Source organism: Lethenteron reissneri, chromosome 21 (assembly GCF_015708825.2).
Source record: "Lethenteron reissneri isolate LAM-NWPU_2019-01 chromosome 21, ASM1570882v1, whole genome shotgun sequence".
Taxonomy (NCBI): Eukaryota; Metazoa; Chordata; class Hyperoartia; order Petromyzontiformes; family Petromyzontidae; genus Lethenteron; species Lethenteron reissneri.
The window spans coordinates 14,468,134-14,484,869 of NC_083799.1; the positions used below are offsets into that span (position 1 = coordinate 14,468,134).

The window sequence follows — 16,736 nt, forward strand, 5'->3', positions numbered from 1 at the left end:
TTTTGTTTTTTATTTTTCATCTCCGTGACTTTACCGAAAGAACCAAAGAGTATACTGCGATGATGTTAATTCATTCTGTAACCATGACGTCGAAGCAAGGGTCGGGTATGTCCATATACGTCGAACTTATTTCACTCCATACGTAGCCAATCGTGCGAACCGGAGGTGCGCGCGTGTGCGATGTGCGGCTACACCCCCCGCATCCCCCCCCCCCAACCCACCTACCCTTCGATGGCCGTGAGGATGTCCTCGGTGGGCATCCCCGCGCGGCGCAGCGTGATGGACACGTTGCGGGCGCGGTTCGCCTCCATGAAGCTGACGCTGGAGCTGGGGGCCTTGGTCACGGGCTTGGCGCGACCGGCCGAGCCGACGCCGCCGCCGTCGCCGCCGGCCGCGCTCGGTCCGCCGCCCTGCGCCTTCGTCTTGAACAGCGCCTCGAACTCGCCCACGTTCAGCTCCTGAGAGCGAGACATGTGCGGGGGAGGGGGGGTAAGGGAGGAAATTTGACGCCTATGGGAACCTCATTTGTCAGTAAAAATATGATAATTGGTTTTTTACCCTTCTATCTGGCAACAAAACTGACACCTTTTTTTTACAAGGATTCATGTTTGCATAGACCGCAATACCTGCAGTCATAATACAAACAAAAGACATAACTCTGATAATGTGCACTGTCCTTGAAGTTGATTGGTCCACACCCGAGACAGCTTTCCTTAGAGTCTAGTCTCACATGGGTTGGACCAGATGACGCCAAAAGGCGCACAACTCAAAGACAATGCACCATCAGAGTATGAGAGCTCGGGGCAAGCATCTACACAATGGGAACCTCATTTGCCAGTAAAAATATGATAATTGTTTTTTTACCCTTCTTTCTGGGAACAAAACTGACACCTTTTTACAAGGAGTCATGTTTGCATAGACCGCAATACCTGCGGTCATAATACAAACAAAAGACATAACTCTGATAATGTGCACTGTCCTTGAAGTTGAAAGCTGTCTCGGGTGTGAACCAATCAACTTCAAGGACAGTGCACATTATCAGAGTTGTGTTTTTTGTTTGTATTATGAATGCAGGTATTGCGGTCTATGCAAACATGACTCCTTGTAAAAAGGTGTCAGTTTTGTTGCCAGATAGAAGTGTAAAAAACCAATTTGACGCCTCTTTGCCTGCAAAGTGGCGGTGCCTCGTTAGCGTCGGAAATTGCGAATTTTAGAATTTCACCGCTGCGGATGTTCATCTGCGAATGTTTCAAGTTGCACTTTTATATATATAGTACAAAAAAAAACTTGACACCTTTGTCATTGCTACTGCCTAGGGACAGAGAAAAAAGTACACATTAGGCTACATCCATTATGTCATACCCATTATGCCATCCCTTCAGGGGAGAACAGAGCAATCGACTAAAACACGAGGAAGCTGACGAGATCTTTTCGCTTGAGCACCCACTGCCAGCGCTGTCTGCGTGCGTTTATTTATCTCAAGCCATTTGCACCGAGAGCTCTGAGGCCACGGCCGTCAGTCAGCCTGCCTGCCTGCCGGGGTGAGAATCGCTCATCGCTTAACCACCCTGGCTTGCCCCCTGCCGGCCTGGCATTCTCACCGGCAAGGAATGCACGAGGCGTCGGGCAGGGAGTCATGAAGCAGGGTGCCTACACTCACACGGGCCAGGGAGAGATGGGGCAGGGTGCCCGCACTCACACGGGCCAGGGAGAGATGGGGCAGGGTGCCCGCACTCACACGGGCCAGGGAGAGATGGGGCAGGGTACCCGCACTCACACGGGCCAGGGAGAGATGGGGCAGGGTGCCCGCACTCACACGGGCCAGAGAGAGACGGGGCAGGGTGCCCGTACTCACACGGGCCAGGGAGAGACGGGGCAGGGTCCCCGCACTCACACGGGCCAGGGAGAGACGGGGCAGGGTCCCCGCACTCACACGGGCCAGGGAGAGACGGGGCAGGGTGCCTGCACTCACACGGGCCAGGGAGAGACGGGGCAGGGTGTTCACACTCACACGGGCCAGAGAGAGACGGGGCAGGGTGCCCGCACTCACACGGGCCAGGGAGAGATGGGGCAGGGTGCCCGCACTCACACGGGCCAGAGAGAGACGGGGCAGGGTGCCCGTACTCACACGGGCCAGAGAGAGACGGGGCAGGGTGCCCGCACTCACACGGGCCAGGGAGAGATGGGGCAGGGTGCCCGCACTCACACGGGCCAGGGAGAGATGGGGCAGGGTGCCCGCACTCACACGGGCCAGAGAGAGTCGGGGCAGGGTGCCCGTACTCACACGGGCCAGGGAGAGACGGGGCAGGGTCCCCGCACTCACACGGGCCAGGGAGAGAAGGGGCAGGGTGCTCACACTGACACGGGCCAGGGAGAGACGGGGCAGGGTGCCCGCACTCACCCCTAGCACCTTCTCGTCTTCGAGCTCGTGGAAGATGGTGCCGTCTACTTGGCTGCTCTGCAGAGCCACCCAGTTGAAGGCCTGCATGCGCATCTTGGTGACGATAGGCTTTTTCATCTTGTATCCTGCGATCAGAGCGAAATAAAGTATACATTAAGGAACTTGCCACGGGAGTGGTGGATCTTTAAGTCGTCGGCCAAGTGGCAGACGTTGGGCCCAATCTTCTGTCATCTTGTCTGATTCTTTTTCATTTTATTAAACGGACCAACTTTTACTGGAAGTCGTCGAGAAGAACGGAAACGTTTTTTCTCCTTAGCCTTTTTTGCCCGACATCACGAATCTTTCCAGAACTTCATGAAGCGTCCACCTCTGAGAATGTGCTCAATCAATAACGCCGCCGAATAGCAGAACATTACGAAGGGGGATAAGAATGTCGGGGATGGCCCTTCTGCAGCGAGCATGTGTGCGGAATAATATTTATCTGAGAAAGCGTCAAAACCGTACGTCGAAGGCGGTCCATAGTTTGGCTTGTGTTTCAATCAATGCCGCTGAAACTTCGCTGTGCAGCTGATGGGTTGTGAAATAGTTTTTAATATTTTTTTTTGTTTTACGTGTAAAGACGGGAATGTCAGGAAGACAAGGTGTCTGCTTTTTTATTTTGATATTAGTATTCTCCACAACGACGCAAACGATTATAAAAGTTATTCCCTCCTACCGTTCAACCAACGGCATTATATTTTAGTGCCTTGAACGACCACGTTAACGGTGATGGTTGGGAAATTGTATTTATTTATTTATTATTTGGCACCAAATCCACCACCGCCGGCTTCCTTCCCACAGGTGACGCGACCCTAACGTCACCGTCGGCTTTTTGGTTCATTAACAATTCAGTCGCGTAGATGTTATTTTGTTAGCGAAAAAACTGACTTCAAAAACGAAATCAAGGTGCCCTGTCCCTCGCGTGCATTCAGACAGACGAGCTTTAGCCCTCGCGAAATGAGACGGTATCAATTCGAGAATGAATAATTTCAGCAGGTCGGATTAGCCAAAAAAAAGTCACTGTGTCAGTATCAGGTGCGACTACATCGGCTCCTTCGGAGGCAGACGGTGTTTCGTTACGCAGTAGACATTATGTAAATTGTGGGTTGCATTGTTGCGGCTAATTGGTGGGTATGGCTCTCCTTTATTCCATCTCTTGAGTTCAATTAATCTTCACCAGCTCGATCAAGCGGCAAGGGGGACACGGATGTAGCCAGCGTGGTTGTTTCAGTCTTATTGTTGTGACCGTTAGTATCAGAGGGCATCGATAAATCAATGGGACGGAGCTGAAATTTGTCCCAACTAATGGAGCTAAATTTTGGTCGTAACCGATTGATTTAAACTAAAACTATTTTTTATTCTACCACGTAAGGCCCACTGAGCTATATCTATCTCTTTTTCAGAAGCCACCTAGCCACAAATGATAGCTCAACGAAGTGGTTTATCGTGTGGAAATGCATTGCAATCAAATTCTCCAAATGCATGTTCCTAAACGTGGAAATATTGTGCAGACCTGCAGACAAGGTGGTAAGTGCGTTGTGCCGACTGTGATCACTGAACGATCCAGCAAACCCGCTTTCGACTTGATGGATCATCACACTTTGGAGTGACGGTTTAACGGAGGTATTTGTTTGTTGTTTCTACAATGTGGTGAATGCAGAAACTCCAGTGGCTTGCAGGAGTCACGTGAACCAATTACACACAACGGACATGAAATTGAATCCAACCAACTGTCACGCACACGATTCGACGCGTGCATTAGGAACGGAAAGAATAATAACAACAACACAGCCATTATAGTACAGAGGGCGTCACAGCAGCTGGAACTATCCGGGGCTGACACTGGGGGGCGGGGGGGGGGTTTGGTAGCCCCCCAGAAAATATTCCACAACAAAATAAACGATGAACGTGAGAATCGATTTTAATCGATTAAGCGGCGCATCACTAATTGGTGATTTCCGAAGGTGTGCCCCCCCCCCCCCACCAGCTCGGCGCTGATTGGCCGGCGTTGTGGCGACTTGCTGACCTGCAGAAGCGTTGCCTGGTCCCTTTGGCAGAGCTCCGCCTGGTGGAGGCGGAGGCGGCGGCGGAGGGGGAATGCTGCCGCCTGGTGGAGGAGGCGGCGGAGGAGGTGGAGGAGGTGGAGGAATGCCTTGTCCCGGTGGAGGAGGTGGGGGCGGTGGAGGAGGAGGAGGTGGTGGAGGGGGTGCCGCAGACCCTCCTGGGAGAGGTGGTGCTGGAGGTGCAGGAGGAGGCGCCACTGGGCGACACAACGGAGGAGCATGCGGGCCTTCTTGAGGACGTGGAGGTGGTTCATCTGTGACAGATGGCCGACCGGGTTCAAGGTGAGAAAATAAAACCACAGCACAGCGGGGATGTGCAGGACAATACGGTAACCAGCAGCAATCTCGTAAATCATGCCTACCAATATTGAAAGAAATAAAATACAATCTTATAATTTCTTAAGTGGAATTGCGTCGCGATCGTCCCGTTGTCAGGCGGTCGATCGCGGCGTATTCACTGCTCTGCATCTACGTCAGCAACCAAAACGACGGAAGAACGTCATGGTGGGCTCGCACACGAGCCCAAAACTACCTTCTGGGTGAGAGCTCGAGACCTGTTGGTCCACCAGAGAGCAGGTGAGGTAGGGCAGTCCCGGCTGGGTGCCATCCCCCGGGTCCCCCGTTGAGTCTGACGCGGGCGGTGGCTTCTCGTCGGCGTGTCTGGCGGCCGGGACCACCACCATCTGGGCCTGGAACTTCTGGTTTCGCGACGCCTCCAGCTGTTGGGTCTTGTCTCTCAGGAGGCTCTCCAGCTCATGGATGCGGCTGCTGGCATCCCTGTACAGACCCTTCCGACCGACCGACCGACGCGTTCACAGTGAATTTCCAAATTTCAACCAACGCACGACAAAGGGCCCAAAATGTCCCTTTGTCCAGGAGAGATCGTCATGAAATTATATGAACGTACGTTGAAATTCTTTCGCACCGTACGTAGCCAACCGTGTTCATCGGGGGAATTAAAAAGTACTTTTGAAACGAGTTGCACCTTTTCCCAATATTTTACAGGGGTGGATTTATGCATTTCACACAATTGGGCATAAGGTGAGACCTATGATTAAATCATCCAGAACTGCAACGCACCCGATCTAATAACAACTAGGAATCTAAGCAGGGTTGAGCCTTGAAGCTGCCTGGACGGGCAATCACCGCGAACAAACAGCCTGTCATAGGGCTGCGGGGCTACGTGATGGGCAGGAGAGGGCTGTGCAGCAAAATCAACAGCTGTACCTTACTTCTATGCTCCTACAGTTGTGCCAGCCGCCTTCACCAACCCGCACCCTTCAACGTGGTGAAACTTGGTCGAACACAGATCCAGGTGCCAGCAAGGCAGGATGGGGAGGCCCTCGTTCGGCAGCGGATTCACGAATGCGCTGCCGCTGTTTGTCATCACCATCGCCGCGAGCCGAGACGGGCGGCATTTTTAAATCCTTTATATTAAGTTCGCTTGCTTGCTTGCGTGCTTGCGTGCTTGCTTGCTTGATTACGACCGTGCAAATCTTTCAGTCGTTTTTTAACCCACTTCCCGTGATCCAATCGAGCTGACATTTTGCACACAGACTCGTTGTGCGAGACAATTAATGTTCGTGAAATTTTTTTTCCAAAATTTTACACTGTTTAGGGAAAACAAATTAAATATTTAATTACCAATTGCTTAATACTGGTAGACAATCATCTGACCCATATGTGGCAGCCATCTCAAGCTAGAGGACGAGAGGACTCTAGCCGCCACGCATATAAAGGATTTATAGTGAAAAACTTTGTTTTTACGGGTTATACTTATTTTGTCTCACCTCGATGCTTTGGAGCTCGCTGGCGCCGTGCATCAGCTGTTTCTCCAGCTCGGCTATCCTGGCCATAGCCTCCAGCTCCTTCTGCTCCATGTGCCGCGTCACCTGCGGGGCAAACGTCACAATGGCGGAGGGGGGAGGGGGCTCAGTAGGTCGGAGCCTCGCTGCGGTACGCCCGGTGGGGAGAACGGCGAGTGAGCGATGGGTGAGTGGTGAGTGAGCGATGGGTGAGTGGTGAGTGAGCGATGGGTGAGTGGTGAGTGAGCGATGGGTGAGCGGCGAGTGAGCGATGGGTGAGTGGTGAGTGAACGATGGGTGAGTGGTGAGTGAGCAATGGGTGAGCGGTGAGTGAACGATGGGTGAGTGGTGAGTGAACGATGGGTGAGTGGTGAGTGAACGATGGGTGAGTGAATGATGGGTGAGTGGTGAGTGAACGATGGGTGAACGACAGGTGAATGAACGACAGGTAAACGACAGGTGAATGACAGGTGAACGACAGGTGAATGACAGGTAAACGACAGGTGAACGGCAGGTGAACGACAGGTGAATGACATGTAAACGACAGGTGAACGACAGGTGAACGACTGCGCGTGGCGTACGCTGGCGATCTGGTCCTCCAGGCTGTCCACGTGTTCCAGGGCGGCGGTGCGCGTCTCGGCGTCCTCCAGCAGGGCGCCCACGTCGAACACGTTGTCCAGGTACGCCTGGATCTGCATCAGCAGCCGCTCGCTCTCCGTCTCCTTCAGGCTCTGCGGGGTGTACGCCGTGCGACACGCGGCGATCGTGAGCGCCGTGCGACACGCGGCGATCGTGAGCGCGGTGCGACACGCGGCGATCGTGAGCGCGGTGCGACACGCGGCGATCGTGAGCGCGGTGCGACACGCGGCGATCGTGAGCGCCGTGCGACACGCGGCGATCGTGAGCGCGGTGCGACACGCGGCGATCGTGAGCGCGGTGCGACACGCGGCGATCGTGAGCGCGGTGCGACACGCGGCGATCGTGAGCGCCGTGCGACACGCGGCGATCGTGAGCGCCGTGCGACACGCGGCGATCGTGAGCGCCGTGCGACACGCGGCGATCGTGAGCGCGGTGCGACACGCGGCGATCGTGAGCGCCGTGCGACACGCGGCGATCGTGAGCGCGTTGCGACACGCGGCGATCGTGAGCGCCGTGCGACACGCGGCGATCGTGAGCGCCGTGCGACACGCGGCGATCGTGAGCGCCGTGCGACACGCGGCGATCGTGAGCGCCGTGCGACACGCGGCGATCGTGAGCGCGTTGCGACACGCGGCGATCGTGAGCGCCGTGCGACACGCGGCGATCGTGAGCGCCGTGCGACACGCGGCGATCGTGAGCGCGGTGCGACACGCGGCGATCGTGAGCGCCGTGCGACACGCGGCGATCGTGAGCGCGGTGCGACACGCGGCGATCGTGAGCGCGGTGCGACACGCGGCGATCGTGAGCGCCGTGCGACACGCGGCGATCATGAGCGCCGTGCGACACGCGGCGATCGTGTGCGGCGTGCGACACGCGGCGATCGTGTGCGGCGTGCGACACGCGGCGATCGTGAGCGCCGTGCGACACGCGGCGATCGTGAGCGCGGTGCGACACGCGGCGATCGTGAGCGCGGTGCGACACGCGGCGATCGTGAGCGCCGTGCGACACGCGGCGATCATGAGCGCCGTGCGACACGCGGCGATCGTGTGCGCCGTGCGACACGCGGCGATCGTGTGCGGCGTGCGACACGCGACGATCGTGAGCGCCGTGCGACACGCGGCGATCGTGAGCGCGGTGCGACACGCGGCGATCGTGAGCGCCGTGCGACACGCGGCGATCGTGAGCACGGTACGACACGCAACGATCGTGAGCGCGGTGCGATACGCGGCGATCGTGAGCGCCGTGCGACACGTGGCGATCGTGAGCGCCGTGCGACACGTGGCGATCGTGAGCGCCGTGCGACACGCGGCGATCGTGAGCGCGGTGCGACACGCGGCGATCGTGAGCGCGGTGCGACACGCGGCGATCGTGTGCGGCGTGCGACACGCGGCGATCGTGTGCGGCGTGCGACACGCGGCGATCGTGAGCGCGGTACGACACGCAGTCGCCTCTGCCCGATGGAAACGGCCGCGTTCAACTAAATTCTAAATTGACAGCAGCCAAATACTCTCAAGTCGTCGATATTGATTCTAAATGTGGAGGGAATAAATCGGAGGACCCGGAGAAAAATCCACGGAGAGAACATAGAAACTCCAAACATACAGGGTTAGGATCGAATCCGCGACCTCCTGTATACCAGGCGAGGTAGTTAACATCTCGCAACCATGGCGCCCAGGATGGTGAGGCTCTTGACGTGTTCAATGTTGTTCACAGCGACGCGCAGCTTCGAGGGTGGGCGGCGGAGGAGGTCGAGGGGTCACGCCCGCGGGAAACCTCAAAATGAGAATCAGAATATGTATTTCTTCATACTGGAGGAATCCGATGAACTACGAAGCGTTTTTTTTCACGGATGTCCACTAGACCTGCCTCGAGCACGCCGTCCAGGCCCAGCTCGGTGAACTCGTACTGCAGGTGGACGCGCAGATTCATGTCCTCCACGGAGTGCACCACGATGTTGATGAACTGCATGCAGGCCACCTGGCGGCAGGAGGAGGAGGCACCATCCATCACTCGCACACTCAAACGCGGGCACGCACACACAGCCGCACTCTGGCCTGTGTCCCCACGTATAAACTATTTTAAATTGTAAACTATGTTTGTTTTACCAGGTATTGCCCGCTGAGCTACGTAGCTGTGTTTGTTCAGAAGCACGCAAATGATAGCGCAACGAATTGGCTCATCGGGTGGGATTTATATTAGTCGAATACTCTAAACCAGCGGTTCTTAATCTGGGGTGCATGCATCCTCTGGAGGTGCGAGATGCCCTTTCTGGAAGTGCGAGACATGGCCAGATCTTTTTAGAAGGGTAATCATCGAACACACAAATTTAGCACGGGTGCGTAAGTGCAACTACGTTGTTTCATCAAATCCTCTATGCATTTATTAACATTATACTTTTTGTTTTTACGATTGAGAACCATAGGGATGCAAGGCTGCAGTAAAGGTTAATAACCGCTGCTCTAAACGCGTGGATGTTGATTCTGAGTGTGGAGGGAAAAACCGGAGCACCCGGAGAAAAATCTACGCGATCACGGGGAGAGCACGCAAATTCCAAATATACAAGCGTCAGGGTCGGGATCGGGATCGAACCCAAGGCCAAGGTAGTTAACATCTCCCCATCATGGCGCCCTATAGGTACAGGGGAGGGCTCAGTCCGTCTGCCTGTTGGCCTTCCACGCCGATGCTGTCACCCCGGCATATTGTTCAAGCGAGCACAAATCTCTGAGGTGGTCGCAACCTGCTGGGTTCCCGTCGGCCCAGTCAGCCGCGTTAAACGGACGCTGCCGGATTAGCGGACGTTGCCGGCGAGGGCACTCCACGCGCTCGCAAACAACTGAACAGAAATGCTTTGACTGGGAATGTTCTCGGTACAAGAAGCCTGGGAAGACGACGATTTTGAGTACATTTCGATTTAAAGCTTCCGTGACTGCAGGGATTCATCTTCTTGGTTCTTTCGGTGAAGTCACGTAGAAGGGAAATAATAAAATAATTAAAATAATAAGAATAAAAATTCTCACGACGTTTCGATTGCAACACAATCATCATCATCAGGTGTTGCAATCGAAACGTCGTGAGAATTTTTATTATGTTTTATTTTTATTATTTTACTATTTCCCTTCTACGTTACTTTACTGAAAGAACCAAGAATGTGTTTTTTTGTACGTAACCATTTTAAGTGAATGGATGCGACTGAGAGGCGTATTCGATGCAAAGTGCTTGAGTAGATATCGTGGACAGAGATGAATGGAAGGGCTATGATCATCGACGTCTTTGAAAAAGCTCTTGGCATATGAAGAGAAAGAGAGAGAGATGTTTATCGCTAAAATACAGCGTTAATACTTTCTAATCAGAAGAGATGGGACATTGACTTCTTTTCGTGAATTCGCAGCGAAGATTTTACCATGAAATCAATGTTGTTGTCCTCCGTTCCAAAGTATTCCATGAGCCTCTCGAAGCGATTCTTCTCTCCACACGACTGTTGAGAAATACACAATCGTCATCATCGTCATTATCACCATCACCGTCATCACCACCATCATCGTCGTCATCATCATCAATCACTATTATCCACCGCTCTTAAAGCATGTACGTTTGTACAAAAGCCATGGCCGGCCGCAATCACCATCGTAATGATAAGCATTACGATGGTGATTGCGGCCGGCCATAGGATGTACGTATGTTGAGCATCTTTCGCACCGTGCGAAGCCAAGCGTGAAAATGGGAGATGCGGGGGAAGGACAACAAACTGAACACTAAACGGAGTTCTCAGTCAATGAGTTTTCGATCTAAATTTAAAAGTGCAAAGCTCCCGATGGCTTCCTAATATAGGAAGGAAGAGCGTTCCAGACGGCCACAGGGGGCGCATCCGAAAGCGCGCGACGCGGCGACCGCCGATCCTCAGCCTGCCTCTCAAAGGCTCCCCCCGCTGCTTCCGTCACCTCCTTGAAGTTGCTGAAGGCGGCGAGAATCTTGCTGTGACCTCCCAGCACGAGGCAGACAGCCGCCAGGAGCTCCAGCACCAGAGCCTTCGTCCTGCGGGGTCACAGCGCTGACAGCTTCAAAACGAGTGGGGCAGGAGGGAGGGCAGTGATGCACACCCAGCGCCGCCTATCGAAGTTCACCGATTGTTGTCCGCGACTGCTTTCGGTGCTCGGCTACGGTTTGTGAATGTCGTCGCGTAACCGTTCGGGAGGGGGATGGATCGTAGCAGAAGCTCACGGAAGCTCAACGCGCCTGGGAGGGGAGCGGTGTCCACCTTTGCTGAAGCAAGGTACGCTGCTGCATATTCTTTTGGGTCTTTCGGTAAAGTCACGTGGATAGGTTCGAAGATAATAACAAAAAAAACTACGACGTAACACGAAAAATATGAATTCCTGCAGACACGAAGCTTTGAGTCAAGATTTAAGCTGCTGCAGCCAGACTGGGTTGGGTCACGCAAACAACAGGTGAATTAACACGTGCGACCACTTTCATCGCATGTGATAATTCATCGTCAGCAACAATGTGGTCAGATTAAAACAAATACTCTTTGGTGCTTTCGGTAAAGTCACGTAGATGAAAAATAAAAATAATAATAAAAGTAATGAAATGAAAATAAATAAATATTTTTTTTTCATCTACGTGACTTTACCGAAAGAACCAAAGAGTATGGATTCTTGCAGTCACGAAAACTTCAAATCTAGAATTAAAACAAATGTTGAGAACGCCACGACATAGCATGATCACATATGTATACACGTATGTTGAACTTCTTTCGCGCCGTACGTAGCCAACCTTGCTAATTGGAGGTGCGGGGGAAAGACAACAAACGGAACACAAAAAACAGTTCTAAGGAAATGGCTTTTCTATTTAGTTTGAAAGTGCATAGCACCAGTGGCTTCCTAATATCGGAAGAGCATTCCAGATGGCTGCACAAGAACATCTGAAAGCGGCCGATGCAGTGACCGTCTTTGTTCGATGGTTAGGTACGTGCGCCGATTCTTAAGGCGCTGATAAAACCTAGACAGTAGCGCAGCATGGTGGGGCCTTACGGACAAAACGAGCCGTCTGCCATCTGTAACACAATCAGGAGGCAATTATATAAAACTCTAAAGAGCAAAGTTTTTGTTTACGTGGGTTGCGGGTTTTTTTTTCCTCTTCTTCCCAGTCGGCTGCTGCCAACGAAGGCTGCAGGACAAACGCGCGCGGCCGGCTGCCGAGTTGTGTTTGGGTTATATTTGTGTTTTAAAAACAAAACAAAAAATCGAAGCGCGTCACCGGTGGTGCGAGTTCGCTCCCCACCTGGGACTTCTGTTGTTGAGGCTCAGCGTGATCTCGTTGACACAGCTGGGGTGGGACATCACCAGGTTGAAGCCAGACTGCGGGCAAACGAAAAACAAAGTCAATCAACTCGGTGGCCGTGTTTGGTGACTTGGGCACAAATTGATAGGGGAGGAGTGGGGGGTGGGGAATCAGTGGTAATTGGATCTCATAGCTCATTAAGATGACATCTGTGAATAAGAAAAGTATCTCAAGTCAATCACACTATGGACATATTTTCCAGAAATTGTCACAATGCGAACGTGGATTTTTTTTTGTATCACTGTCTCAGGACTACCAGCGAAGGTGAAAGCCACCCCCATATACATTTGACCAGGGAGAATAACATATATTTTTGTTACTTTTTGTACAAAAAAAAGATACGCAGTTGACATAATTTGACAGATTTTGTGATAATTGTCAGCCCTTTCGTCAATCCACCGCTGAATAAAGGTCTCCCCCATGTCTTTCATGGCTATATTTTGGTGATTTCGATAAGTGTATTGGTTTAGCCATGTTTGTTTGTTGTAGTACAGAGTTAGACTGATGGCCTTAATCTCAGTTGTCTTGTGGTTGTTGTTGTTTGACTTGCATCCCACTGGGATTTTTGCACACAGCGTTGGTGTACGGTGTTTTTTTCTGCAATGTTTTGCTGTCTTTTCTTGGATTTTCCGTTTGCACGTAGTCACATATTCACTTTAAGATGTTTTTTGTTCATGTTTTAGTTTTTTGTTTGTTGCGGTTGCACCCGATTCAAGAGCCGAATGGCTCACAGGGCTATACCTAATAAATGAACTTGAATAAATGAACTTGAGCTTGAACATTGTTCGCGAATTCAGAAGCTTTATTTATCCTGGAGAAATCCGATGAGCTATGAAGCTCTTTTTCACACATGTCCAGTACTCTACACCAATGGCCAATGCAAGATGGTTGCAGGGGTAGGGCCCAAGACCGGTCCAGACATCGCTCGCCGCTCACGTTAACCGTGGCCAGGAACCAAACTTGGGTCGCTGAGTCCGTAGCGCAGTGCACGAACCGCGGCGTCGTCACTCCACCCCGAAGGTGACGGGAAAGTCAAGCTTTGGCGCAAAAGGCGATTCTCACAAACACGCGATGATTTGGTGTTTTCTACTTTTCGGTGGAACATTAGTTCTTACCAATCTATGAATCGGGCCCTCAAGTGTTTTGCAAGGGGGTGCGTGTCGTGATGAAGTGATCACCCCCCCCCCACAGGGAGCAGCACTTGCCTGGTAGTTCATGATGGCGCGCAGGCACATGATGCACACGTGGACGTCATCCTGGCTCACAGCCTTTTGGTTGCGGAAGGTCCACCGGCGGTTGAGCGTGTTGTGTCTGGCGGTGAAAGTTGCAAGTCAATCACAGCCTAACGTTGCGCGTGTAAAGGCGGGGGTGGTGGTGGGGGGTGAGCCGTCACTTTATTCCCTGCGGCACCATCCTAGGTGCTCAGTTATTCTTATCCGTGACTCTAATGCCACTGGAGTCACGCATTTCCAGCACCCTGGTACAGAATCAAGAGTTTTTTTTATTTCTCCTGGTGAAATACGATGAGCACAGATGTCCAGGAGGGGCCGGTTAGAAAGTTACAACACAAAAAAAACAAAAACACGATAGCCACTTACAACCCTGGCCCTAACTTATTAAACTTACAGATGCAGGGCTACATCCCATTGTTCTCATCTCCTGTTTGGTCACCAGTAGGCAACGGTGGATGAAAACTGCAAATGTGTAAGCATGCATTTCTGTAAACCTGTGTGGTGTGCCTGTGTGTTCGTGAGCTTGCGAGGAGCGGTAGTGGAGTGGTTAGCGCGCTGCACCACAAACTCAGCAACCTGAGTTCGATCCCCGCTCACGGTCAACAGTGACGATTATTTGAACCAGACGTGGGCCTCCCAAAGGTTGACTCAGCCTCAAACGAGTGCCCGGTGCGATGTGTAAACATCACCATTTTGGAACCAAAGGCAAGCCAGGTGTGGTGCTGACAACCCACCCCCTCGTGTGCCATGCCGGCCTACGTAGGTACTCACTAACAGCACTTACCCCAACAACCTGTTAAAAATATAGGGGGTAGCTTTGTCTTCTGTATGCTTCGCTCAAGTCTGTGGTACGTTTTTGTAAATTTTAGGGCAACTGTCGACAGGAATTATGACTGACAAACGTGGATAAATCCGATCGCCACAATTGGGATGGCAACACAGCTTCCGCTCAGATCAGGGACAGGTCACATAACAACCCGAGGTAATGTGCTTTGTCGGTCAATCACTGCTCGTCAAAGTACACTTCTCAACAAATCACCTTCATCAGAGACCGAGAACTCCACCGGCTCTACGCCACTGCCTGCACGAAAGCACCAAAGTTGCTCAGGGTAAAAAAAAAATCACTGCCAGCGATGACTGCCCTAAAAATTGGCCTCGTTGATCCTGGCCGTAAGATCGTGCTAAGTCGTGAGTAACCCGCACTCAGTCCCAGGTCACCCACCGCACCGAGCAGCGAGCGAGAGGCTACCGGTTGCACTTTGGCATCCCGAGATAATTAACCGACGTCGCAGCGCACGGACGTCAGTTCTGGCGAGACCACGCGAGCCAGGCCGCCCCTACTGGGTCCCGTGCCCCGGTGCCAGTGGCAGTGCTCTCGCGGCCTCGACGGACGGGCAAGCCTGGACGCTCTCCGCGTGGTGACCGTAGTACCGCAGCAGCAGTTGCTTGGCCGCCCGGGACACGCTGCTGGCGGCGGAGGTGAGGCCGCTGACGCTCGACTCGTGCTCCGCGTCCTCGTCGATGGCGCCGTCCACCGACTTCTGCCTCTCGGCCATCGCCGGAGTCGCGCCGCTGTCCGTGGTGGCGGCTGCTGCGGCGGCGGCGTCGTCGTAGCTGTTGGAACGACGAGAGAGGCGGTGGGGAAGGACGGTGGGGCACGTGCGCGGGGAGACTCCTGCGCAAGAGACGCGAGGACTCAACACCGATTTTGGTTTCACGGATGGTCGAGTGAAATTACCTTCGGCGGTCTTATTCCCTGCCAAGGTGATGGTGAGGGGGGGGGGGGTAGAAGCAAGCGGCGGGGGGGCTTAGCGGGAGAATGACGGGAAGCAGCGATCGTTGTCATTTCGAGAGAGGAAGAATTCCGACGACCGACGGAATGAAATGAGAGAAAGAGAGAAAAGGTGTCGTCGAGCGGCGCACACGGTGGAGCACGCGCGCGCACAGACGAAGCGCGTCTGGAGGCGTCGAACGGGCTGGCGATTACGCGCAGTAATCGCCCGTTCGCTCTCTCCTGATGCACGCACGTTCACGGCCACGGCACCAAGGGAACGTCCAGACCACGCCATGCCGTGGACTTCGGGCTTTTCCCGGAGGTCCAGCAAGGAAACGCAGAGAAGTGAAAAAAATAATCATCTTGGTTCTTTCGGTAAAGTCACGTCGAAGGGAAGTAATAAAATAATAAAAAATAAAACATAATAAAATAATTCTCACGACGTTACGGCCACAACGCAAGCAGCCGTCCTCAGGTGAAGACCATGTCTGTCGGGGAGACAGCGTCTGAAATGTTTTTTTATTTTTTTTTTATTTGTATTTTTTTATTTCCCTTCTACGTGACTTTACCGAAAGAACCAAGAAGATGAATCCCTGCAGTCACGAAAGCTTTAAATCGAAATGAAAAAAATAAGTAAGTATGATCTATGATCTCGGCCACTTGTCATCTGAGACTAAAATAGCAAAGATAAATAACACCGGCCAAAAGAGGAAACGCGCCCGAGAGGATGTCACCAGCTGAAGTCATCGATGTCATCATCAACATCGCCAGCTGATGATCGTCGCTCCAAAGATTGTGAAATGAAAGCCGCTCGTGGAATCTGCCGTGCACGGCAACGAGACTGATCGGGCAGCCCTTGGTCCAGCAGTGGATAGATCACGGCTTAATTTAAAAGAGCGAGCGCTGCTACCTTAGAAGCAAGGCACAATAAGAAGAGCGATTCATAATCAGCGATTCATAGAAGAAGAGCGACCCTGTGGTTAGAGGTTGTGTGCTTCGCAATGCTGCGGGTATGCGTTGTGTGGTTCGGGGGTAAAGCAAGCGGCTCATGATCAGAAAATCGCGAGTTCAAATCATCCCGGTTGGGATCGATCAATGCGTATCACTTGGTGGAGAAGTCAACGGTGGTCGTCTTATAGATGACCTCAACCCCGCCGTAGGATTCATCTTCTTGGTTCTTTCGGTAAAGTCACGTAGAGGGGAAATAATAAAATAATAAAAATAAAACATCTCACGACGTTTCGGCTACAACGCAAGCAGCCGTCCTCAGGTGAAGACCAGGTCTGTCGGGGAGACAGCGTCTGAAATATTTTTTATTTTTTTATATTTTATTATTTCCCTTCTACGTGACTTTACCGAAAGAACCAAGAAGATGAATCCCTGCAGTCACGAAAGCTTTAAATCGAAATTCAGCCGTAGGATGTTGAACTGAGGTGAGCGCTG

General features: G+C 52.6%; 1 protein-coding gene across 5 annotated transcripts in view; it reads right to left on the reverse strand.

Moving 5' to 3' along the window:
* Nucleotides 1-16,736, reverse strand: part of LOC133345278 (formin-like protein 2) — a 64,878-nt gene that overhangs the window by 23,727 nt on the left and 24,415 nt on the right. For all 5 annotated transcript variants that reach the window (XM_061555898.1, XM_061555900.1, XM_061555901.1 and 2 more), the window contains 12 exons: nt 14,951-15,133; nt 13,493-13,598; nt 12,228-12,304; nt 10,886-10,979; nt 10,348-10,422; nt 8,814-8,924; nt 6,890-7,039; nt 6,294-6,395; nt 5,036-5,291; nt 4,467-4,757; nt 2,402-2,526; nt 226-458 (listed from right to left, as the gene is read on the reverse strand). In XM_061555898.1, coding sequence (XP_061411882.1) covers nt 226-458; nt 2,402-2,526; nt 4,467-4,757; nt 5,036-5,291; nt 6,294-6,395; nt 6,890-7,039; nt 8,814-8,924; nt 10,348-10,422; nt 10,886-10,979; nt 12,228-12,304; nt 13,493-13,598; nt 14,951-15,133 — 1,803 coding nt within the window. The remainder of the gene's footprint in view (nt 1-225; nt 459-2,401; nt 2,527-4,466; nt 4,758-5,035; nt 5,292-6,293; nt 6,396-6,889; nt 7,040-8,813; nt 8,925-10,347; nt 10,423-10,885; nt 10,980-12,227; nt 12,305-13,492; nt 13,599-14,950; nt 15,134-16,736) is intronic.